Source organism: Megachile rotundata, chromosome 11 (genome assembly GCF_050947335.1).
Source record: "Megachile rotundata isolate GNS110a chromosome 11, iyMegRotu1, whole genome shotgun sequence".
NCBI lineage: Eukaryota > Metazoa > Arthropoda > Insecta > Hymenoptera > Megachilidae > Megachile > Megachile rotundata.
The window spans coordinates 8,838,912-8,863,758 of record NC_134993.1 but is presented as its reverse complement, the minus strand read 5'-3'; the positions used below and the strand labels follow the sequence as shown (position 1 = coordinate 8,863,758).

The window sequence follows — 24,847 nt, the reverse complement described above, 5'->3', positions numbered from 1 at the left end:
TGTTCAACAGATTATCATCAGATAGTAACTTAACCTCTCGGTAGTGCTCACAAGTAATTGAAATAAATCCTTTACAAACATATATTTTAATTTGAAATTAAATACAAATTATATTTTATGTAGTTAAAAATTGTTTTCATACGGAAAAATGTTTGAACAATCATTGTGACAGGAAGAAAAGTTTATTACTTTCATAATGAGGTTATATAACCTCAAAATATAAAAGAACATAAATGTAAATAATTGTAAATGAACAATGTCAGGTTTAAATTTACTGTGTACGTATACCTCTGATTCTGAAGATGACGAAGTTAATAATGATAGCCACAAATTTAACGAAGTTTCTAAACGGTATCTATCTTAATTTCAATAATAAGATTTCATAAATTTTAGGTATTAATATCACTTGTTAATAATGTTCAAATTATATTTATATCGCATAAAAAGGTGCACTGTATTTTTTTACATAAATATTTCTATATATAATTTGTTTATTACTTTGAAATTGTATAATTTATTCCTTAAATATTTAACCATAATTGTTTTTCATAAACTGTGCATTTTACTAAATTTAAACAAGTGTAAAAATTAGATTTTTATATTTAAATTAAATTAAACTTTTATATTGTAGTCTACCTTTGCCTGGATGTATAGCATCGTGGAAAGGTGTTCCACATCATGAAGAAGTTGATGATGATCCACTTCAACATGAGGGACGAACAAGAAGCTTTAAACATGAACGTGGTAATTGGGCTACATTAGCCTACATTAACTGTAAGTAAAGTCAAGCCATACATTATTATTTGAACTGTACAAATAAAAAGTCTTTAAAATTTCAGATGAACCCAGTGATACTATGATATCATGGATGTTTTCAATATTGGAAGAAATACCAGTTAAGAGTAACATATTTTCAGAACAGTTTCATATTAGTGTAACAAGAACCTTAATTTTGAAGTTTCATTGGATTGAATCCTTCGTAGAGGAAGTCAAAAAACTATGTGAACAGACACATCAGTTTAATCTGGAACTTCTGAATATACGAGCATACACAAATGAAGACACGACACGCACGTTTCTTGGAATAGAATGTTTTGAGTCAAAAGGAATACTCAATAATTTTGTGAACAATCTTAATAATATTCTTGCTGAATATGAATTACCACCCTTTTATGAAGTAAGTAATATTAAATTTATACTTGTATAAAATATTTATTGAGTATATTAACTTGTTTGCCTAGGACTCATCTTATCATGTTAGTTTCCTATGGTGCCTCGGTAATGAAGTAGCAAATTTGAATAATCATTTATACAATTTAACCACAAAACTAAATCAATTTTTGGCTGATCATGAAGAAGAAAGGAACATAAATGTTACCACGATACACTTGAAAATCGGAAACAAATTATACGCATTCAAGCTAAGTTGATAAATATTTTTCTTATTACAGGGTTAAGCATGAAACGTAACTCTAAAAGTAGCAGAAATAATTAAGATGATTACGTTTCATGGTTCACTCATCATGTGTAAAAAATTTAAGTAAGAATCTTAAGTAACTTACATATATTATTTATTAATAATAAAAGGTACATTCCAAATAATGAATACACCTTCTTTTAAATACTTTTTCATACTATTCATTTTTAAAATGATGAACTGATAAAATTTGAAAATTGGAAATGTCGGGAAGAGAAAAAAATTTAAAATCGTTTTTTCTATTTCACACTTCATTATTCACTGTATATTTACAGTTTTCTTATAACTTATAAATACGGTTTTCGATTCAACAAATAACAATATTACAAAAGTCATAAACTTATCTAATTAAATAATCGATTTTAATGGGAATGCAGGGGTAAATAAGTAGGATTATATAATAACAACATATATTTTGTTATTATTATACAAAATCGAGTATCATATATAAATGTATATAAAATATTCAAAGTATCCACGATCAACATGGCATATGGAAATTATGTTAACACTCTTCAGACTTCTGACTCATATAAAAACATAGTATCTTGGTAAACAAATTATTTACAATTGTTTGCAGTTTTTATACAGATATTTTTTATGTATTGTGTAATTACTTTACAAAAGATAGTGTAACTTATTATATATATGTACAACATGATATAATCATCTGATTCGCGAGTACCAATCAACTCATAAAATATATTAAGTACACAACAAGGAATGTCTTAAAAGTCTTGAAATTGTATATGTTCATGGTATAATAGCATATACAATATCCCGCGTCTACACTTTAGTGTAGGTAATATTTATTGCACCTGACTTTAGAAAATTATTAGCATTTATTACGATTACATGTAATATATTTAGTATCATGTTCGGATATATTCGATGCTTTCTTATTACGATACGAATGCTTTGAAGTCATATATTAAAATCACTTTGAAAGTCTTTTCTTTCAAACAACCATCTTATTAAAGCAAGTCTTACCTTGACATTACTTCAAGATCTATCTAAAAGTCAAATTTATGTAGCAGGTAAGTGTTCGACGGTAAACACATTCTCTTCGCTATGAAATTCCATTTGAACCACTCGTTGATTTCTCTGGTAAACATTTCATAATCGTTGGTTCTATTAACTTCCACACTTCAGCAAGCTGTAATGTATTTAATATGAAAGCTGTAAACTTAATTATCACTTGCTTATATCTCTACAATTACTAAAAATTGTCAATGCTTAAATTCCTACATGTCACAAGTGTTTATAGGATGCAAGATTTGCTGAATGCTCAACACTTACCAAAATCTCATTTGTAGGTAGCATAAAAAATTTAATACAACTATGAGAATATTTTAAATACAATATCACATGTTAAGGAACCTCACCTCAGAATGTCCCCGAATCTGCACATTTACAAGACTCTGTAAAACCGTAGCGAGTATTTCTAAATGTGCATGAACGAGTTGTGTCTCCATGTGTAAACAATGTAATGAGAAGCAATTTCGCAGTTCAACATTGGCGATCACCGATTCTTGAGCGACCATCTTATTTTCCAGGTACTCAACCGTATCACTCTGTGTAAAATAAAATAACTCAACATTGTTTATAATAATTGAATATTTTGATAATCTTACCTAAAGTCTAAAATATTCATTAATTGTGTCAATTAATAGGAATACGTAGCTTCAGCTACTTATGCATATAGGACTGTTTTCACTTAGACAAGGTTATGTAAGACAATACAAACTTGAAATTATATATTACATTTTTCCTCTATTATTAACATGAAAGACCTTGGGTAATTTCAGAATAATCACGTAATGACTAGCGCGGACGATAACATTGAATTGAGTTAAATCACCGGATAAATATATCTTTCTTGAAGCTTTAAATCATCGTATGTTGCTTGAATATCTCAAACAGGAATTACTTACATCAGTGCCTCGAATCACTCCTTGCATTTGCCGCTTCTTTAAGGATAACATAGTAGACAATGCACGCTGATGATCAGCACTAACTCCGCGCTCGTGCCTCTCACATAATATTCTATGCGCTACTAAGACATCCAGAAGAAGATTCAGCCTTTCACATACCATAGTTTCTTCTCTCACTGCTTGCTGAAGAGCTCTCGTGGAAAGTAGATTAAATTCTCTGAAATTATAAATAACTTATGCTTTCAAGATTACAGATATTACAGTTCCTATGCATTAATAAAATTATAAATTTTGAACTACTTTTACTTTTTACAAATTGTACTGGAAATTAATTCTTTAAGGACACAAAATTGCATAACTGAAATAATAGTTCAATATGTGCGATTCTTTGATTAAGTAATGTAATCACGATACTTACTTTGAAATAATGTGGAAACCCTTCTTCATTTCTTGCCAAACGGTAGAACCACCACTGGCCCAAGTGGTGGTACCATGTGGTTCCGAGGCTAAATTGCTTAACTGCGTGCCTAATTCCGCCATGTCTACTGCGTAGCTGTGCGATCTAATTGCTAGGCAATCAGCAATGTTTTTCAGCCGAGAGATCCCAAGAAGTATCACTCTGATTTGGTCCCGGCTGTTCGCGAATTCGGTTAGGGTTTCCGGCGGCACTAATTCCTTCGCTTTCGAGGATAACTCCGAGGTCGCAAATTCGTCCGGTATTCGCCTGAATACCTCGCGAATTTTGTGTTGGGTTTCTTCGCCGGTGTACGTGAAGAAGAACTGTACGATATGGTCTTTGCTCACTACAGGATGGCGAGCGATTACGGTGAGAAATCTTAAAAGGGATCTTCTCCTTTCTTCCAGAAATTGAGAATCCGCTGCAATTAAAACGCCACAATTTATTCATACTACGCTAAACATAGTTATTGATTAAAGTTAGAAGGTTCATGAATAATTTACCTCCAACAATTTTCTTCGGTGGTAACTTCGGTATCAACCTGTATGGAAATCTTGCCAGAAGAAGTTCGTGTAACGATACGAAATCATTGTAACGTCTATAAACGATGGAATTAAATCTCTGAAAATAAAATCTTTTTTTAACATGAGATTCCAAGTATAATTCTTGCACATATTTTAAGTAAGAAACAAACTTACTCCTAATTGTTTTTTGGACATTTAGAATCAACAAATTGATTATTATATTTTACTCAAATCTTATACCAGAATACAATTCAAAAAGCTGAGAGTCGCAGATATATATTTTGTTTCAGATCTAATTTAGAAGTGTTACCTTGCTTGTTACTTGGTATTCCACGTGTTTTAGAAAAATTCCTTTCTTCTCAGGCACCAAATTAACTTCTATTGTGTCCAAATTACATATATCTGAATAAGTGAGATTCAGTTTAGCAGGATTGCTACTTTTGTGGAGCCTTTGAGCCAAAAGTGTAACTTCAGATAGATCACCCAGTACAGGAACTGGTAATTCTGTAAAGCAAAGAAAAAAATTAGAAATTTGAAGATTAAAATATGCTGAAAATTACTACATAATATTTGTATTAATTTAGATAGTTAATAATTTAACAATACTTTATATATTAACAGTGTTAATTATTAAACACGTATGATCATTTTCATAAATATCAAGCTTTAAATTTATTTTAAATAAGTATTACTTTGCAACAGTTTTATGCCATCAAAATTGCATTAAACTTAATAAAATATTTCTATTTTCAATAATATTTGTATACGTAATCTCATAATACTTTTATCATGAGCATACTAATCTTCACTTTAATTATAGTTTTTCCTTGTTTATATTTGTATCAATTGTACTATCATCCTATATTTATCTCAGTTTTTATTTTTTGTTCATTTTAGAAGTTGTTTTCAACAAGAATTCATAACAAATCGGCAGTATATTTTAAATTTGAACTACTTCAAATTTATTGCAAGAATATGTCCATCAACTTCATGTTTGTATTTTCCCGCTCGCTTCGGTTAAAATACAAATGTTAACTAGAACAAAATTATCCATAAAATAGTACAACTATATCGCGTGCAGTTAATCCGCAATCACGAACAATTGCTTTTGTTATTGTTGTTCCTTGGAAGTGAAAGATAATCATGATTGTGCCTGCAACCTCGATTCTGGAAAAAACTTTCCTAACCTACGGTATTTTGCTTGTGATAATAACAGAGTTGTAACTCATTCTTACTGTTTCTTTTCGTGAGAATCCATTTTGCATTAATTCACGTAAATGTGATTCACGAATGTTTCAAACAAAGCTTCTTTATAATTGCATAGCGTTGAAGCGTTCTTTCGGAAAATTGTGTATAATAGATACAATTATGAATGACACAAATTAGTAAAATTATTGAATTACAACTGCTTTAATAAAGTTTATATTGTAAGTAACAGAATTTTCAAATATTCTCAAATTTAAAATATGTTCCAAATATCCTAAATTTACAGCAAACTATAAATGACATGAGGTAAATATTGAAGTCGCACATTTCAAAGTGACATAACCTATTACGAAAATTTGGCGCCAAATTTGACATATCGAATGTCAAACTGTTTTCTGTCACAATTGCATACATAACGACTTAACAAAATTACAAAATTATAAATAAAATTGTAGTATACATATTGAAAACCTTGTTTCAACAAAAGAAAGAAGAGCAACAGTTTTTCAAGAACTTTTTAGCAATAGTGTACACGCTACATTCTAGAGTGACGGTGAGAAAGATTACCGGAAGAACGGTGCATTTCCCGTGGACCTCCTTCAACCGTGATAAAAGTCTAACCTTTTAACGATAAGAAAAACAAGAACCGATTGTGTTGGTCAGTGACACCGCTAGAAACCGGGTCTTTTAGCACAAATGTTAGCTGCGACACGTTTAAACGTTGGTAATTTCAGTATGATAACATTTCAATAGATAAACTGTTGAACATGTAAGCTCCATTATCTATTAAGTACCTGTTGCAAATATCCTTACTTTCTACTATAATCTAAGTACATAAATTATGTACGCATTGTATTATTTTCTAGATAGGTTTAAATTGGAAGCATTTACTGATGAATATATATATTGAATTCATTTAAAAGTATTAACATTTTTTTTATTTATATAAACTAGACATTAACAAGTTGATTAATATTTAATTTCTAAATATACATTTATAATTATACTTTTATATTAAAGCTGATATAAATGGTACTAAATTAATTTATACTTTTGACAAATACAGGGTGTTCCAAAAAAAATGTACTCACACTTTAACTGGTTGTTATATATATATATATTTAACCATATACTTTATCTATATATTAATATAGATCTATATACTTTATCTTTATATATATACTGTATCTATACATACTATTTATATTAAAAATTATTTACCATTTATTTAACACATATTTAACATTGCTTAGATATTTATAGACATACTTACAATTCTCATAGAACAAATTAACAGAAGATAATGCGATATTGACTAAATTAGTCTGTTCTCAAGTTATTTATGTCTGTTCAGAAAGATTTGAATACATTTTTTGGAACACCCTATATAATCCAGCTTTGATTACGTCACGCACTCTGTGCAATCGAGAATATTTATACAATTGAACAAACTGTCGCTGAAAACGATTAAAAACATGCCAACCTTGAGATTCAGAGTTCTCCAAAAGTTTGTCGCTCGGATGTTTGCCTTGCTGAGCAAAAGCGACTAGGGCAAGACCCTTGTACAGGCCACTTCTGGTTAGGTAACCCATCTTGCTGTCTACCAGCTCCCATATCTATAAATTAAAAAAGTTATTCTTATTTATTTATTCAAATATATGGCGCGAAACTTTCCATGTGAACAAAAGTGATTAAATATCTGAGCAGGGATTCTCAACTTTTGAAACAAGGATGCACTCTTGAAAAGGGTTTCAACTTTTCGTCTGCCATTTTGTTGAAATATTTTAACCACATTTGTGAATACACAAAATATTGTCCTACTCTGTTTAAAAAATCTATTTTAAATATTTGAATTGTTTTTAAATATTACTGTTGCTATTTAAATTTATACAAGTAAATTCTCTATATATTATTTATTTTTTTTACATCCGTTGCACGATTTTTTCCTCTTCGATAAGTTTTCAAGTTCATTGAATCGTTCAGAAGAAAACAAATGATAATAAATAGTGATTTAATATCTCTTTTCTGACAGCTTCAGTTTATCCCCTTCCAAGGTGATTCATACTTTTTTGTTTAACGTTCCAGTTTTATGTATTCATTTTCTCTTCTTGAACGATCACTGATCTTCGCGCTTGAGTAATTTATTTATCGGGTCATGTCCAATGACACGATTCAAAGAATGAAAATTTATGTTCTGTTACTTTGTTGTATGTTTAGTAACCGTGAATATCGTTGAAGTTAAAAATTTTAATTGTTCTCACATTTTTATTTTAAAATATAATTTATTAAATTAATTTTTAAGTTCTTAAATTTCCCAATTTTCTATTTTTGAAAATTGAGATTTACAGACTTTCAAATTCACAAATTGTTAAATTGTCATTTTATCAGATTTACTTTTATTTTAAAAATATTATTTAAATATTTGATATTAATATAAAAATTTAATATTATTTTAAATATTATTTAAAAATTGTTAAATTATTAAATTATCAATTTATCAAATGTACAAATATAGAAAAACAAAAGTTTCAAGAAAACAAATTTCATCTAAATAAATTTTAAAAATATTAATATACGCATAACACCTAAAATATTACATGAAGGACTATTAAAGAATATAAAGAAATGTTAGTATTGTTAGAGACCTCTGAAGGTCAAGTAATATTTCAAAATCTCCTAACACCCATAAAAATATCAACGCTAAATGTCGAACTTGCCAATCTAATAACTTACAGTTATTCTGGTAACATTTTCCAGGTGTCTTTTCCACAAGATTTTCTAGCTACATAATTTAAAGTTTCGATGCAGGTAACGTATTCTCCGTTGAGTTTGCCAGATCGTTGAAAGACAGAGAAGCAGTGGGAATGGAAGAAGGAGAAACAGAATGACGGAGCAAGGTATAAAAATTCTCGGAATGTAGTTACTTTCATTTATGGCCTAATCCTTTGGATTCGTTCACAGTGTTAACCGAGGTTGCACCGTTAGTCGAGTGTGTCGTGCGGATTGCGTCGCATTAAGCTTGTTTTCTCATTAAATTTTTTCATTTCCGTGTAAATACTCTGCCTTAATTAGATTATTGCAATTAAATAAAATGCACTGTAAATACACTGACTTCAATTACTGTTGATTGTTGTAATTAAATAAAATACACATTTCCATCTTACTTGAAAAATTTTAGAAATATAATCAACAAAATATGACATAAATGTACTTGACATATATATGACATAAATGTAAATTTGTACTTAGGTGGGTAGTGAATCACAGTGTTTGATTTTCACTTGTAAATTCATGTTTATGAGATTTGAGAATTAATTTTATTTACGGCATGGAAATACAGAAAATTGTTAGCGGTATAAATGAGGATTTGAAAATAATCACTTGGTTTTCGTAAATGTCGAATAATGGCGACAGTACTATTGCAACTAACAAAAAATACTAAAGCATCTCAGCGTTTTCTTATTCCGAGTGTTTGCGTTTAATATGTAAAGGTTGGTAATTACTGTAGCGCTCCTAGCGAACAAATAAAGGACTTATGTCTCGGTGTTACCGCCAAAACGTGTTGTGTTTGCACCTTCCCCCGTAATAACGGAAGTTATAATAAAATTTAATCCAAGAGATTGCGGATTTTTCATAAAAATCTTATTCATAAACTTATTCATAAGTACAAAGATGTTTATCTTTGAGAAATTTAAAATAAGTTATATAATAAGCAGTTCAATTCATTTCTGTAGTGCACTTCTTCAGGCAGAAGAAATTGCTTGTATACAGGATAAATGCAAGAGCAGAAGAAAAGAAGAAATAATTGATTTATCAGGTAACCAATATATTTCACATAAACATCCATTATCTGTAATAATTAAAGTTTAATGTACCATTTAACAACAGATCGACGTTCGTTCCAATATTGCAATGTGTTATTATGATAATTTCGATGTAAAATAACGCGATAAACACCGGTGCAATTTTGTGTGATGAAAGGCACGTCATGCAAGAAAAAAACATAATTGCGCAAAAGACGCGCGGGAAAATTGTGAAACAGGTTTACAATTCTTCTCTTTGTCAATTCCTAACCTAAATTGAGCAGTATTGAATTACATATTATTCATTAATGTACAATATTATGTGTCGACAAAACACCATATTTGAAAATTTAAGGTTTTACGTGTAATATTTTAAATGAGATAGGGAGAGATTATTAATTTAATTCCCAATTTATAAAAGTCAATGTTTAACTAAAAAAGATTTACTATTAAAACCAAAGATGTTCATGTAAATGTACTTCTGTCAAATTCAACTACTATTTATTCAGCTAATTTATTCTGACCTTGGCTTATCAATACTTAAAACCACCTGTAAGTTCAATATTTGTATGAAATTATTAACACAATATTTCCTCGGAGAAATGAAACCAAATGTTTGCAAAATAGGCACTTCGTAAATAATTCATCGTTCGCAGTCACACTTTATTTTCATTGTGATAAAAACGTTCAGGGTTCTTGAAAGTTTCCATAAGGAACTACTTGCAAATGAGGTTATTGTTTTTAGTCACAATCTATATTTTTTGCGTTTTTTTATATTTTTGTATTAAAAAAACTAGTGAACGGTTGGACAACCGTTCAAATAAAAATAAAATAAAAAGAACACCGTGGTCTCATAAGTTGACAGACGAATCAATTAGATCTACGCCGCATCCAACTGTCAACTTGCTCGCAGTGAGCATACAAGAAAACAAAGAGAAACTAGTCGAAAAAGCACATAAAAGGAATGAAAAGAGAGATCGTGCGAACCGCAGCAATGAAAAACAAAAGAATGACCAAAAGAAGAAAAACAAATGGACGCAAACATGATCGCAAATTCGAACGAGCAAAAAAAAGTGCACAAAAGTGCAGTGTTCCGTAAGCGTTCTCACAGTTCGAAAGCAATGGCTCCTTGTTTCCTCATCGGCTTCACGAGTACATATTATTAAACCTTAATCGTTGATCAAGTTCAGTGAGAGAACATACGGTAAAAATGTGTGCGTTGCTTGTTGGTGATCGTGTGAACACTCGGAACATAAACAATCATCGAAAGCTGAGAAGGCCACACCTTCACAATTTCAATAAATCACACTAAACCGTTGGCGCAACTAGGGTTTTTATTTGAAAAGGTCAAGCTTAGATTGGGTTTCAATCTTGCTTCACGGGGAGAGTCATTTGAGTGTTTTATGTAATTTATTTTTGAACCATTTATTGCGTAACAAAATGTTTTGTGGTGGTTTAAGTGATTTTTTTGTGAAATAGTGTACTAATAATAATTTTGTCATAAACTAGTGTATTAATAATAATTTTCTTATGAAGAAATGTAGTAATAATAATTTTAATAACATAATAATAATATGTGTATTAATTGTAATTTTTTGTGAATTATTTTGTAAATAAAAAATTAGCAATAATTAGTAATAATAATTTCAATTAAATTACTAAGCTAATAAGAATTTTTTAATAAATTTTGTAATTACAATTTAGAATATTAATAATTTATTGTATTTATAATAAATTAACAAAGCTAATAATTTTCTTATGCCCTAGTGTATATATTTCTAATTAGCCTCTGTTAGCTAATAATAACTTTCCCATAAATTACCGTATTAAAAATAATTTTCTGATGAATTAATATACCAATATCTTTCTCATCAATTATGCCAATGTTATACTCTTCAATATACTAATAACAATTTTCTCACAAACTAGTCTGCTAATAACTATAAATTACTGCGCCAATAATTTTCTCATAACCGATCGTGCAAATAATTTCCTTATAACGTCTCTCACGAATAAGTATCTCAATATGTTTTACTGCGTTTTTAAATGAAAACGAAGATAAGTGCAGAGAAGCATCGGTAAGCAGGAAGAGGAAAGACAAGCACGCTATGTATAAAGCGCGAAACAACTGGAATGTCATTAAACAAAATTAGTCTCGTCCGCGACGGAAGAAAACCAGAGAGAAGGGAGATCGGTTGATACATCCATCATGGTTTTATCTCACGTGCATAATCCCTGCGTGTCGATCGTAGCATGGTACGCTCGTAAGAACCCTACTCGTTCAATGATTCTTCGTAAATGTTAGCTTGTCGCATATGAAATAACCGATTACAAAACATCGAAAGTCCGATACGATCTGACGTAAAATCACCGCGGAATTGCCTCTATGTCGATCTAAAAACATTTAACCTATCAGCGTACAAATACGATAAAAATTAATTTTTTTCCTCGATAAAAATCAACGTAGATTTTAAAAATACCTCAACAAATTTTCTAACTTAAAATTGTCTTATTGTTTAAAAATGTTTTAATTTTGTAAATTAAAATGGATTTATAAAATGGTCATTTGACTAGTTTGGTAATTTTTAAAGTTCGAAAATGGCAGACATTTCGTTGACGTTTTCAACATGGACACATTGTCTCTGTTACCAAGTCTTGTATAATTATTATGTAATGTGAATCATAATAAGACTATTATCTAATAATGAGGAAGTTTGAATTGAAGATTGTGGTGAAATAATTGTTTTGTTACTTTTTGCAAACTTTAACCTAAAAATTAATTTAGGATAAGTGAAATCATAATTTTATATTCTTTTTTTATTGTTACATTAAAGTGAGTGTCATATATTATTAATGGTGATTTCAGAAGAAGTAAAATTGACATACAGTAAGCATCAAATGGAATTAAATAATGTTAGTATTTATTTCAAGCTTTGTATAAGTTATACTCTCTTTTTATTACTAATACAAGTATTTTATTACTGGAATAATAAAAAATATTTTAAGAAAACTAGTTTATGTTAATCTATGATGCATTGAAATGAATGTCATATTTGTTATTAATGGTCATTTAAGAAGTAAAATTGACATATAATAATCATCAAATGGAATTAAATAATGTTAGTGCACTTAATTCAAGTTGTGTATAAGTTATAGTCTTTTTATTACTAGTACAAATATTTTATTACTGGAATAATAAAAAATATTTTAAGAAAACTAGTTTATGTTAATCTAATCATCCTAATTACACTAAATAAGATTGTAAATTATAATTAATACATGAAGGATTATGAATTATAAGTAGAAGATGAATTTAATAAACATTTTATGTATAAGTATAATTTTTGTGTGCTTGTAAAAGTTTGAATAATTTATTTTCTTTTAAAGCATGTAAATTATTTTAGATCATAAGTTTTTTTAGTAAATATTTTATTTGACAAAGGACTGTTTTATAATAGTAGTGTACTTTATTTTTCTAAACATAACATGTAAATCTTGATATGGTTTAATTTGACTCAAGGATTTTTGTCAAATTAAAAGCACGTCAACACAGTTGCATAACTTATAATGACAGTAAGAGTGAATAGTATAAGCACTATGTAATTTATAGATTGAGAAATCTACTGATTAGGAAACTTCGTAAATTGAATTTAGAGATTTGGTGATTTGGAAATTGAGATATTTATTAGTTTAGATACATAGAAATGTTAAATTGTAATTTTTTTAATTATAAACTTACAACTTCCAAAATTTCAATACTTTCAAATCCTAAATTTTCAGGTTCAGAAATTTTCAAGTTTTCTGATTTGGGAATTTAGAAATTTTTGTATTGTTATATTTAGAGATTTGAGTTTCAAAATTACAAATTTTCAGGTTTAAAAATTTAGAAACTTTAAAGATTCAAAAAGTAGTAACAATCAAATTTATTAGATTTTTAAATTTTCAACAATTTGAACTGAAAAATCACAAAGTTTCTAAATTTTTAACAAATGAAACTCAAATTTTCAGTCACTTAAATTAAAAAATGATGAAATTAAAAATTTTCAGACAAAACAGTTTCCACTAGTATCCATAAATGCCTATTCTACATCCCTGCATTGCTCTAAAGGACATTAAATGATGTAAAGAAAAGATTAAACCGATGAAAAGCATTTTGCATTATTATACGCAATGCGTATCATTCAGGATCAGCCTATTTATAGTGACCTGCGATGATTAGTGATCAAGCAGCGACCACGTAACGTTATTTTGATTGTGCCATTAGTCAATGAACGAGACGCGACGTTCAATCCCTGTTACATGTCATATGATACTGTATACTGTTGTTTTTATTATCGTCACTGATTTTGCGCGCCAAAATACAAAATTAAAATGCATAACGATCTGATTGTATATTCATAGTTTAACCTTTAGAAGATGTGTCGTTCAGTTATTTAAATTTAACCATAAATTATACTTTCAAATTTTGTTGTTTAATAATTTAAATGTTTAATTTTAAATTCTCAATTTTAAAAAAAGTAATATATTTTTAAATTGGTAACTTTATACCTTTTTTTTTGAATAATTCATAAAATAATCTTTCTATATAAAATTTTAATAATTAACATAACAATTTTGAATCAATCTGACAAACTAAGTAATATTTAATAAATTAATTAATATTTAAATAAATTGAAAAAATACGACTTCATTAAAATTTGTAAAAATAGCAATAAGAACATTTTATGAATTTTATCAATTAAAAAAGATAAAAGTGCCAGTATATATTTTGGAAAAATAATTCTGAATGCTTAGATAAAACTGAGCGTCAACAGTATAGCGTTAGAAGTATGGTTAGCCATATTTGTTTTAATCGATACTACGCCAGTTTCGTACTGCGTCGAATTTCATTAAGAAATAATCAAAGATCAATTGATGATTGACAGGCTTAAATAGTAAAACATGAAAATTAAAATGATAATTTATAAATATGGAGATATTCATAGAGTATGTTTATGGTTGTATTACACATAATTGCCCCTACTACGTATCTTCCACTATTATAAAGGGGCGTTCGTACAGACTATCGTTAGCGGGCGTGTAAATGATAAAATAACGATGATACCGCCATTCCGGACTAAGGACAATACAATGGTTGCGAAAAGTGAAGCTATTCATCGAATAAGAAATATGTAATTATTTACGATAACAAGATGTTTGCGTGAATGCTAATTTAATGTCGTTTTTATATCCCTGAATGAATACATTGCAACTGAAGTTTATTTATAATGTGAAACGATATTTAAATGAATATGTATATATTTTATTATGGAATTTTATTTATTATAATTTACATTATGATATATAGTAGGTATGTAAAAATTTTTTAATAATAGATAAGGCTTTTTAAATAATAAATATACCAAGATGTTTTAAATTAGTATATAATAAATGAAATTAATTTAAGTATCGAAAATCATTGTTCTACGTCACAAGTGTAAGTACATAATTAGATATTTTTAATTTGGGGATTTTTTCAATTTTTCAATTGGTGTTTATTATTTTTGGATTTATATATTTTCAAAGTGACATTTTTGAAATTTAAAAATTTGATTATTTTTAAACTGACATTTTTGAAATTTAGAAATTTGCATATTTCCAAATTGATATTTTTGAAATTTAGAAATTTACGTCTTTCAAAATTTCAAAATATTCAAATTGACATTTTTAAAATTTAGTAATTTGTATACTTTTGAACTGACATTTTTGAAATTAGTAATTTGTATATTTTTGAAACAGACATTTTTTAAATACAGAAATTTACATATTTTCAAATTGACATTTTTGAAATTTAGATTTTCATACAGTTTCAAATCAAACATTTGAAAATTCAAAATTTTGTAAAGTTTAAATTTTGAAATTTCCAAATTTACTTACCTAGAAACTTCACATTTATGAATATAGAAATCAAAAACGTTAAGAATTTAGAAATTTCAGTTTTTTAAATCTATAAATTCAGGAATTGCAATTTTTCAGATGTACAAATTTCAGATTTATAATTTTATGTATTACAGTTTTAAAAGTATATAAATTTCAAACAGAAATGTTCAGATGAAGAAATTTTCAATTTGAAAAATTTTCAAATGAAGAAATTTCAATTTCACAAATTTTCAAAAGAAATTTCAAACAGAAATTTTCAAATGAAGAAATTTCAATTTCAAAAATTTTTAAATGAACAAATTCCAATTTCAAAAATTTTCAACTGGAGAAATATCAAACAGAAATTTTGAAATTAAGAAATTTCAATTTCAAAAATTTCCAATCTCAAAGCTTCCAAATATTCACTAACCGGACTTTAACAATCCCTTATATTACTATAACAACGTCTTCCATTAATATGGCCCGTACAAAGAGTGCCATATAGCGAGACTCCACCCGAGCACACCTCAAATCATCACCTAAGCACCTTCGCTCAATTAAAAAACTTCTCTCAAACGATCAAGCTTTTTCGATTATTTTATTAATTCAAACGAAATTAGTATGCATCAAACACGATATTAAATCGAATTACGCATCGTTGAAACGGTTGAATCGTATCGTCAGGCATGCATATTTAACGTGACCCCAGTGATTCAGACACTGCGTGTACCAGATAAGTACGATGCAGTTAAAAGAGATTGTATGGTCTGAATCTTGGACCCTTTTGTTTTGTAAGGACTTATCTATCATAGATAAAAACCCTTACCAAAGTTTAATTATGGAGTCTGTTCACGGTCGTAATAAAATTCTGGAACGGTTTATCTCGCTACGAACCGCTATGTATGTATACAGAAAATTTATTCACGTGGCATCTGTTTCGACACGTAGTCTATATACCGTTCAATGTACATCCAGACATTTGGAACGTTATCTAACTGGTTCGATGCAATTTTTTATTTTTAACTAATGCTCTACTGATAATTATATATTAATAACCGTTTGAGATATTTATCGAGAAGTTTAACATTGAATAAGCAGATTATAGTTATTTGATAATTTGTAGGTTATACACTGCAATTATACTCTTTATCAAATTTTTCTAATTTTCAAAATTTCAAAATTCTAAATTTTCAGTGTTAAATCTATTTTTTAATTTTCTATTAAAAAAAAATTTCAATTTTCCACATTTCAAATACTCATATTAAAATTTTTACAAATTCCCAAATTTCTAATTTTTTAATTTTCTATTATCAATTTTCAAATTCTGAAATTTCCTAAATTCTAAAATTTCAAATTACCTAAATTCTAAAACTTCAAATTTCCTAAATTCCAAAATTCTAAATTTCCTAAATTCTAAAACCCGAAATTCCCTAGATTCTAAAACTCTAAATTTCCTAAGTTCCAAAATTTCAAATTTCCTAAATTCTAAAAATTGAAATTTCCTAAGATCTAAAGTTTTAAATTTTTTCAATTCCCTAGATTCTAAAACCCTAATTTCCCTAGATTCTAAAAACCTAAATTTCCTAGATTCTGAAAACCCAAATTCCCTAGATTCCAAAATTCTAAATTCCCTAAATTCTAAAACCCTGAACTCCCTAGATTCTACAACCCTAAATTTCCTAAATTCTAAAATTTCAAATTACCTAAATTCTAAAACTTCAAATTTCCTAAATTCTAAAACCCGAAATTCCCTAGATTCTAAAACTCTAAATTTCCTAAGTTCCAAAATTTCAAATTTCCTAAATTCTAAAACTTGAAATTTCCTAAGATCTAAAATTTTAAATTTTTTCAATTCCCTAGATTCTAAAACCCTAATTTCCCTAGATTCTAAAAACCTAAATTTCCTAGATTCTGAAAACCCAAATTCCCTAGATTCCAAAATTCTAAATTCTAAAACCCTGAACTCCCTAGATTCTACAACCCTAAATTTCCAAAATTCTAAAATTTCGAATTTCCCAAAATCTAAAGTCCCAAAATTCCTAACTTCCAATTCCAAAATTTCCAAATCTCCATTTTCAAAATTTCTAAAAACCACTTCTTCATTTGACATGAACCGCTACCACTGTAACTAAAATAGTACTTGACCCATCCTCCATCATTCTGGAATGTACAAAAGTTGCAAACTCAAAATATCTCAATTGTACCTCAACTTGTCATAAACCACTACTAAAAATAATTTAAGTAAATATAATTTAACTAGAAATAATGTAATTAAAAATAATTTAACTGAAAATAATTTGTATAATTATACAAATGAATGAAACAAAATTCTCATTCGATACCGAAGAGGTTAATCGTGCAGCAGTAACGGTAGCACTAACCTAAGCGCGACGTGCGAAGAAATTACAAAGTTAAAACATTCGACTCTCTCTTCTTTGTATGTGGTAGTTGTGCGACAACGAGGAGAAAGAAATAAGAAAGATTCGAAGAGAACATACCTGGCTGAGAACAGAGCTGCTCAGCTGGGACTTGACAAGAAGGGATTTAAACACCTCTCGTTCCACATTTCCACTCGTGGGAGAGCAGATCTTCTCGTAGACTTCTCTGTAGAACGCTGGTATGCAGCCTGGTTGGTTACGGCGACGAAAAGCAAAATAAAAGTACATCACTTCGCGAGAAGTTACCGAGTGTCACTTTTCACGAAAATAAAAAAGATTGACGTGAAGGTCAATCTTGGGGGAAAACCGTGGGACATTTACGTAAACCGTTATTGCGTAAACTAACCTCAAATGGTAAATGTAAATGATATTAACAGTGTGTCTAGTATTGTGATACTAGGAAGAGATCTAGTGAAAATATTTGAAAGAGATTTAGATATCAGACGATTGATATGTACTAATGTGAACAACATTTGAAATCGTATATACTTATATTGGAACTGTTCATAACAAGTCTCGATATATGGCCGATATTACAGATTTTGTAATATTTACTGACTATACTAAAATATTGATAAATTGATAATATATGATTTTGATTGTGAACTTGAGAAATTTTTTAATTTAGAAATCTAGGGAATTTTGGTTGTGAACTTGAGAAATTTTAAGATTTAGAAATCTGGGGAATTTTCAGCTTTAGAAATTTGGGAATTTGTGGATTTGGAAATTTGATAATTTGAGATTTCAAATTTTCAGGATTAGTTTAGTAGTTTGGAGAATTTGGAAATTCGAAGAATAGAGAATTCAGTGATAGGAAAAATTGAAATCTTAAGAAATGGATTATAGAGGATTTTAAATTTGGAAATTTGAAAAATTTCGAAAATTAGATTTGAAAAATTTTGAAAATTAAAAATTTGAAGATTTTGAAATTTGTAATATTTTAGAATTTAAAAATCCGGAGATACGCAATTTTGAAAATATATAAATTTCAAATTCAAGAATCTGCAGATTTGGAAATATAGAAATTTCAAATTCAAGAATCTGCAGATTTGGAAATATAGAAATTTATAAATTAAAAAATTTGAAGTTAATGTTTATTGATATTGTATTGACAATACATATCGACTGTAAGAATCTAGATACATTTACAATATGTATACGTGTATCAATCGTCTGAGATCTCCCTAATATTTACAATGCTAGTATTTGTCGATAAATTTTTGTATTGCATCATACGATCATTTCACACTACACGATTAGACAGAAGTTAAAGATATCAAAAGCACAATATCTGTAAAGATGTTTACTAAATAACAGAGTGTAAATAAAACATTTTACAAAAGATCATAAATTGAAAAAGGAAAATTGTGAAAGAGCATTAACGAAACTTGACATTGCTAAGAGGGTACATAAAAGTTGCTTTTAAAAACCAGACGACCTCGGGAAGACCTTGTCAAAGATGTGTATGGTACACGGGTTCATCATTTACCGAACGACAGATCGGTCGACGCCATATTGGATCACTTGTAGATCATCCAGGATCCTGTGAGATCGTTGCACCACAGTTTTTTTCAAATTAGTCACATACGCAATAATCTTTCGAGTAACGATTTAAGTGCACTCGCGTTGTTCGTTTTGAAAAGACCACAATATCATCTGTCGGCAGGGTATGAATGATGACACGAAATCACTAACACCATACGCCATTGCCGTGTGGCGCAAAACTGACGACTAACGCGATTTCGCCGACCGGCTGACTCTTACTTCTCCCGCCGCGCATGCGCACTAGTAAACATGCGTAGTAGTATGTCGATTCAACTTTCAAACGCGGGAAATTCAAACCTTTCATACTACGTATGTAAAATTAAAACAGTTAACAGACACTATAAACTTTATTAGTACTTCTATTCTCGAATATGCGATTGAATAATAAAAATAAATAACAGAATTGATATCAAAGCTAGATTTGTGAGGAAAATAATTAAAAAATAGAAACAAATAAGACCGTAGTGTCACAAGTAGGGAAATTATTTTTGCTTTTAAGAATGTTTGACAGAAATAAAAAATAGATACAATAAATTACAGTTATATTTTACTGTGGCAATTTTTTAAAACATTTACGTATAATACTTTTCTTCTTATTTTACTAGTAAGAGAATATAGACGTTGTATTTTGTATATTTATAATATTATATGTATAAATATTCTCAATAAAAATATTTCAGTAATAGTAATTATTTTATTAAGTTTACGTTTTTAGAATACTGTTAATATACTTTGTAAATGTGATCAAAAATATAAATTATTTAAGTATAAAAGCGTTGAGAATATAAAAATTATTAATTATCATCCAATGGACCTAAGGGAAGTGGTTTTGGCAAAGGTTTCTCGAGTTCTCTAATTTCTTTGCGGATTTCTTTGCATTTTTGTTTGTCCACTGATTCGATTAAACGCAATTTTTGTGCTATTTCTTGTTGTATTATGGGGCGATATTTTTTTCCCATTCCTAGGGATTCCATGTCGCTTAGAAATTCCATTCTTTCTTGGATTCCGCGTACCACTGTAAAACAAAATAAAAAATACAGTATTGTTGATATTTTAGTTTCAGTAAAAGCACTATACCAGAATTGAAAATTTCTACATTCTCAAATTTTCAGATTATATTTCTAAATTCTTAAATTTTCAAAATTTTTCATTTTCTAGCAACCAAATACCTAAATTTTAAAATCCAAATTTTGTAATTCTTAAATGTTACAAATTATTAAATTCTTAAATTCTCAGACATATTCCTAAATTCTTAAATTCTCAAATTTTATCATTTTCTAGCAAGCAAATACCTAAATTTCAAAACCTTATTTCCAAAACCCGAATTTCTAAATTTTTAAATGTTACAAATTTCCAAATTCTTAAATTCTAAATGTCTACATTCTCAAATCCTTAAATCCTAAAATACCAAATAACAAACATTAAATTTCCCAAATCCACAAATTTTCAAATTCACCACCAAATACTGATAACCCTCAAACATTAATAACGAGTATAAATAGTCAGAGATCTCTATAACGTATTAACTGATTTTTATCTCTTACAATCGTCAATAGGATTTACATCGTCCGGTAAACTCTGTCCTCGCCTCCCTTTGTGGTGAATTTTCGGTCCACGCGGAGTTTCCGGCATATCCTTCCCGTACGCCATTATGCACGCCAAGTGGCGCTTTTGTTTCTCTTTATTTCCTGTAGTTTAACAAAATTAGAAGCAGTAAAAGCATGATGTGAATATGTTAACAAAAGTAAAGAAAACATTGATTGATTGATTTTATAAGGGCCTCGACTGCTATGATCATTGGCCCAGTAAAAAAGACAATTGTGTGATAAAAAGAGTATATGCAGCCTCAAAGAAAACAAATGTGTGCAAAAACAATATTGAAATACCAAAATTGTAACAGTATTATATTTCACGTTATTACATTTATAAAAGTTAAAATTATTGTGGGAAGTTTAAAATTGTCTTACGAAGTGGAGATGTTCTTCTGTACTGTTCTCTCTCGTATGCCCCACTTTGAATAATTATATCCTGCGTTCGCCTTTTCCAAACGGAAGGCATCATGACCTGCAGATAATTTATTATTAAAGTAATAAATGTGATTATTTTATATAATAATTCGTTAGTACATTTATTAGAGTAAGTTATTATAGAAGTAGAAAATTTGAGTATTTTGCACAATAGCTTCTTAGTAGGTAAGACTAAGTGATTTATTATTAAAATAGTAAATTTAATTATTGTCAAATTGCTACTAGATTAAGGTAATTTATTATAAAATTAGTGAATTTTATTGTCTTATATAATAGTTTATTAGATATTCTATTTTACCCGATATTCGGTGTTGCGTTTGTTTGCATTTTGTTTCGATCTATCAATAGGAGCTGGTAAGGAGTCACCCCTGTCGATTGCTTCTTGAATTGATTTCCTTCTCATCATACTTACTTTAGACTCTTCCATTAAAACTGTGGTATAAAAGAAGAAGATAAAATTAATTCTTAATTGTTATAAATTGTAGATTACAGAGATGAATACTTGAATAACTAATTAACCAATATACAATAAAAATATGTAGGTACATATGGGGCTATTGCAGTATAGGTATAGTATACTTATTTAGAACGTATGATATCACATATTATAAAATTAGAAATTAAATAAATTTTCAAATTTCCAATTCTCAAAATTTGAAATTCTCAAATTTTCAAATTCTCCAAATTTGAAATTCTCAAAATTTCAAATTCTCTAATTTTCAAATTCTCAAAATTTCAAATTCCCAATCTTCAAATTCTCAAATCTTCAAATTCTTCAAATTTCAAATTCTTCAAATTTCAAATTCTCAAATTTTCAAATTTTCAAATTCTCAAATCTTCAAATTCTCCAAATTTTAAATTCTCAAATCTTCAAATTCTCAAAATTTCAGATTCTTCAAATTTCAAATTCTCAAATCTTCAAATTCTCAAAATTTCAAATTCTCAAATTTTCAAATTCTCAAATCTTCAAATTCTCAAAATTTCAAATTCTCAAATCTTCAAATTCTCAAATCTTCAAATTCTCAAATCTTCAAATTCTCAAATCTTCAAATTCTCAAAATTTCAAATTCTCAAATCTTCAAATTCTCAAATCTTCAAATTCTCAAATATTCAAATTCTCAAATTTACAAATTTTCCAAATTTCAAATTCTCAAATTTCAAATTTCCTAATCCTCCATATTACTAAATTTCCAAATGTCTAAATAATCAAATTACCAAATTTCCGAATTCTGAAATTATTAAATTTTCCACTTGCAAAAATTTCAAAATTTCTGCTCAATTCTCAGTTCATTTACCACAGCATATTTATCACCAATTACTCTGTATAAGAGTAAATTTCGTTTTACTGCAATTAAAATCGAAAAGAGAGAAAAAACAAACGGAAACTAAATTACGAACGTAATTACCGTTAATGTGGGAAATTCCGTTAACGTGCAGATTAGCTTATTAATACGAACGTTAAATGAACGTATCAGTCAAAATGGAAAAATAAAAGTGGGTTCCGCAAACCATGCGTTCTGCACTGTAACCACTTATTGTGTACGTTAATTAAACATCATTAAATCAAGTCCAGTAGAGGACTAACGAGTATAAGTACATGAATTTCATGTTATATTGTCATTTTTAATTTTAATTACGAATTTTGTTACCGTTTTAATAATGCATTGTTATAACTATCTATATTGGTTTAATTATAAAGTTTTAAAAAGCGCGCCACTGGGTCCATGAAATATAGCATTTTTAATTATTGATTCTCGTGCTTCAAAAAAATTAGTTTATTACTATTTAAATTATTACTATTTAAATAAATTACTATTATTATTTAAATTATTACTATTTAAATAAATTACTATTATTATTTAAATTATTCTTGTGATTATAAATTTATGCATATATAGTAAAGCTGTTATTTTGTGAAAAAAGAATTTTTTCAGGTAGTTCTTTAGGTAGTTTTGTCGTTCACTGCTAGATGGCGCCAGTGGCGCGAATTTTGCGGTGATCATCGGAGTCGTCGTCGGACAAGAAGAATTCTATTTTCAAGCCGTTGATTAAGAAGAATTTCATTTGTACTTGATATTCAATTTTATTTATGTTCAATTGTATTTTTAAAAGAAAAACGTTCGTTGTTCATTCCGTAATCAAATCTGAATCCAAAACCACATATTTTTAAATCAATTTCAATAAATCAGTTATTTTTGAAAGTTAATATTAATTGACTATTTGAAATATAGAAAAAACAAACTCTTTAATTTCAAAACAAGTATTTAAATAAAATTAAAAAATATATCAAAATGGAGCTTGTACAATATGTTCGGATTTATGAATCAATTACTTTGTAATAATGGACCATTCTTTACTGCATAAAATTGTTGTAACAATTTAATTAAGAATGAAAAGACGAACAGTAAACGTTCAATATTGAAATTAGGGGGTGAATAAAAATTTTGTTTTGTACTCATTTAAAAATTCTAAGTGTATATAACCTATGTAGTTATTATACATAATTTTGTTGCTTAATACATATATCATTCTGCTACTCAATACAAATATAATATTCTTAAAATGAAATAATAAACTAACCAATAAATACGATAACGTGATGTACAATAATAATGTTATCCTTGCATATACACATGTTTTAATTATCTTATCGCTTGCAGAATATATAAAATGGATTTAACAAATGTAGGTTACCTAATTCTGTGAGCAAATTCATTTACTCCTGAAATTGATTATTTTTTACCATTGTCTTTCACTAAGCTGCTTACGTTTAATTAGATTTTTTGTGTCCTCGCTGTATTTCGCTCTCGGTGGGTGATGAAACGCGCCCACCCCTTTTTCAACCCTCTGATACTTCCGGTCCATGTCAATCTTCTGTACGATGGTATACACTATTAACAACTATCAAGCAATTTATTAACTAGAAATGTTACAATTCGTTACACCTCGAAAAGACAATGGTAACTGACTTGATAGAAACCACAAATAATCAAGATGGCGTTTCTATGACTACTTTAAAGACGATTCAGCCACGATCGAACTAACTTTCAAACTTTTTTGAAGTTGTGCTGGTCAATATTACGAGCTTCGTTATCGACTAGTTCGTTGCTCTAGTTAGAACTAGAATGCTTTTACCTTCTGTGGAATTATGTGGAAATGTAAAAGGTATATTGTAATATTTGTGTGATATAATAGAGTATGATAATAAAATTATTGTAATTGTAATAGTTAAGGTATAGTTATTAAATTGTAATAATAATAATTATAATATAGTAATTAAATTGTAATAATAATAATATCAACATAGTAATTAAACATTAATATAAATATTAATAATTGTAATATTGTAATTAAACTGTGATGACAATAATTATAATATAGTAAATAAACTGTAATAATAATAACTTCAACATAGTAATTAAATTGTAATAATAATAATTTCAACATAGTAATGAAACTGTATCATAAATATTAATAATTATAATACAGTAATTAGATTGTGATAGCAATAATTACTATACAGGGTGGCTTACTATAC

The 24,847-nt window shown here is 28.2% G+C and overlaps 3 protein-coding genes across 10 annotated transcripts; 1 reads left to right on the top strand and 2 right to left on the bottom strand.

Annotated features, from left to right (window-relative positions):
• Positions 1-25: 25 nt before the first annotated feature.
• Positions 26-1,606, top strand: LOC100883469 (U6 snRNA phosphodiesterase 1). Of its 2 annotated transcripts, none has more exons than XM_012283249.2 (4): positions 26-278; positions 632-774; positions 840-1,177; positions 1,242-1,606. In XM_012283249.2, exons 1-4 carry the CDS (start codon positions 250-252, stop codon positions 1,428-1,430), a joined length of 699 nt encoding a protein of 232 aa, XP_012138639.1. In that variant the 5' UTR covers positions 26-249; the 3' UTR covers positions 1,431-1,606. The 2 variants fall into 2 exon arrangements, with proteins under 2 accessions (XP_012138639.1, XP_003702474.2); XM_003702426.3 differs by having other exon boundaries at positions 26-351.
• Positions 1,607-1,870: 264 nt separating this feature from the next.
• Positions 1,871-19,481, bottom strand: LOC100880146 (sorting nexin-8). Of its 6 annotated transcripts, none has more exons than XM_012283240.2 (9): positions 19,176-19,481; positions 17,798-17,925; positions 7,082-7,214; positions 4,703-4,896; positions 4,372-4,489; positions 3,830-4,289; positions 3,412-3,628; positions 2,863-3,051; positions 1,871-2,633 (listed from the first exon to the last, which is right to left on the bottom strand). In XM_012283240.2, exons 3-9 carry the CDS (start codon positions 7,188-7,190, stop codon positions 2,547-2,549), a joined length of 1,374 nt encoding a protein of 457 aa, XP_012138630.2. In that variant the 5' UTR covers positions 7,191-7,214; positions 17,798-17,925; positions 19,176-19,481; the 3' UTR covers positions 1,871-2,546. The 6 variants fall into 6 exon arrangements, 5 of the variants coding, with proteins under 5 accessions (XP_012138630.2, XP_012138628.2, XP_003702445.2 ...); XM_012283238.2 differs by having other exon boundaries at positions 17,798-18,145; positions 19,227-19,481; XM_003702397.3 differs by having other exon boundaries at positions 19,227-19,481.
• A 473-nt stretch (positions 19,482-19,954) lies between these two features.
• On the bottom strand, positions 19,955-24,525 carry LOC100879370 (UPF0193 protein EVG1). Of its 2 annotated transcripts, none has more exons than XM_003702390.3 (5): positions 24,078-24,525; positions 21,608-21,741; positions 21,250-21,346; positions 20,827-20,970; positions 19,955-20,297 (listed from the first exon to the last, which is right to left on the bottom strand). In XM_003702390.3, the coding sequence occupies exons 1-5, from the start codon at positions 24,172-24,174 to the stop codon at positions 20,077-20,079; spliced, it is 693 nt and encodes a 230-aa protein (XP_003702438.2). In that variant the 5' UTR covers positions 24,175-24,525; the 3' UTR covers positions 19,955-20,076. The 2 variants fall into 2 exon arrangements, with proteins under 2 accessions (XP_003702438.2, XP_012138632.2); XM_012283242.2 differs by lacking the exon at positions 24,078-24,525 and adding an exon at positions 24,004-24,040.
• Positions 24,526-24,847: the final 322 nt, after the last annotated feature.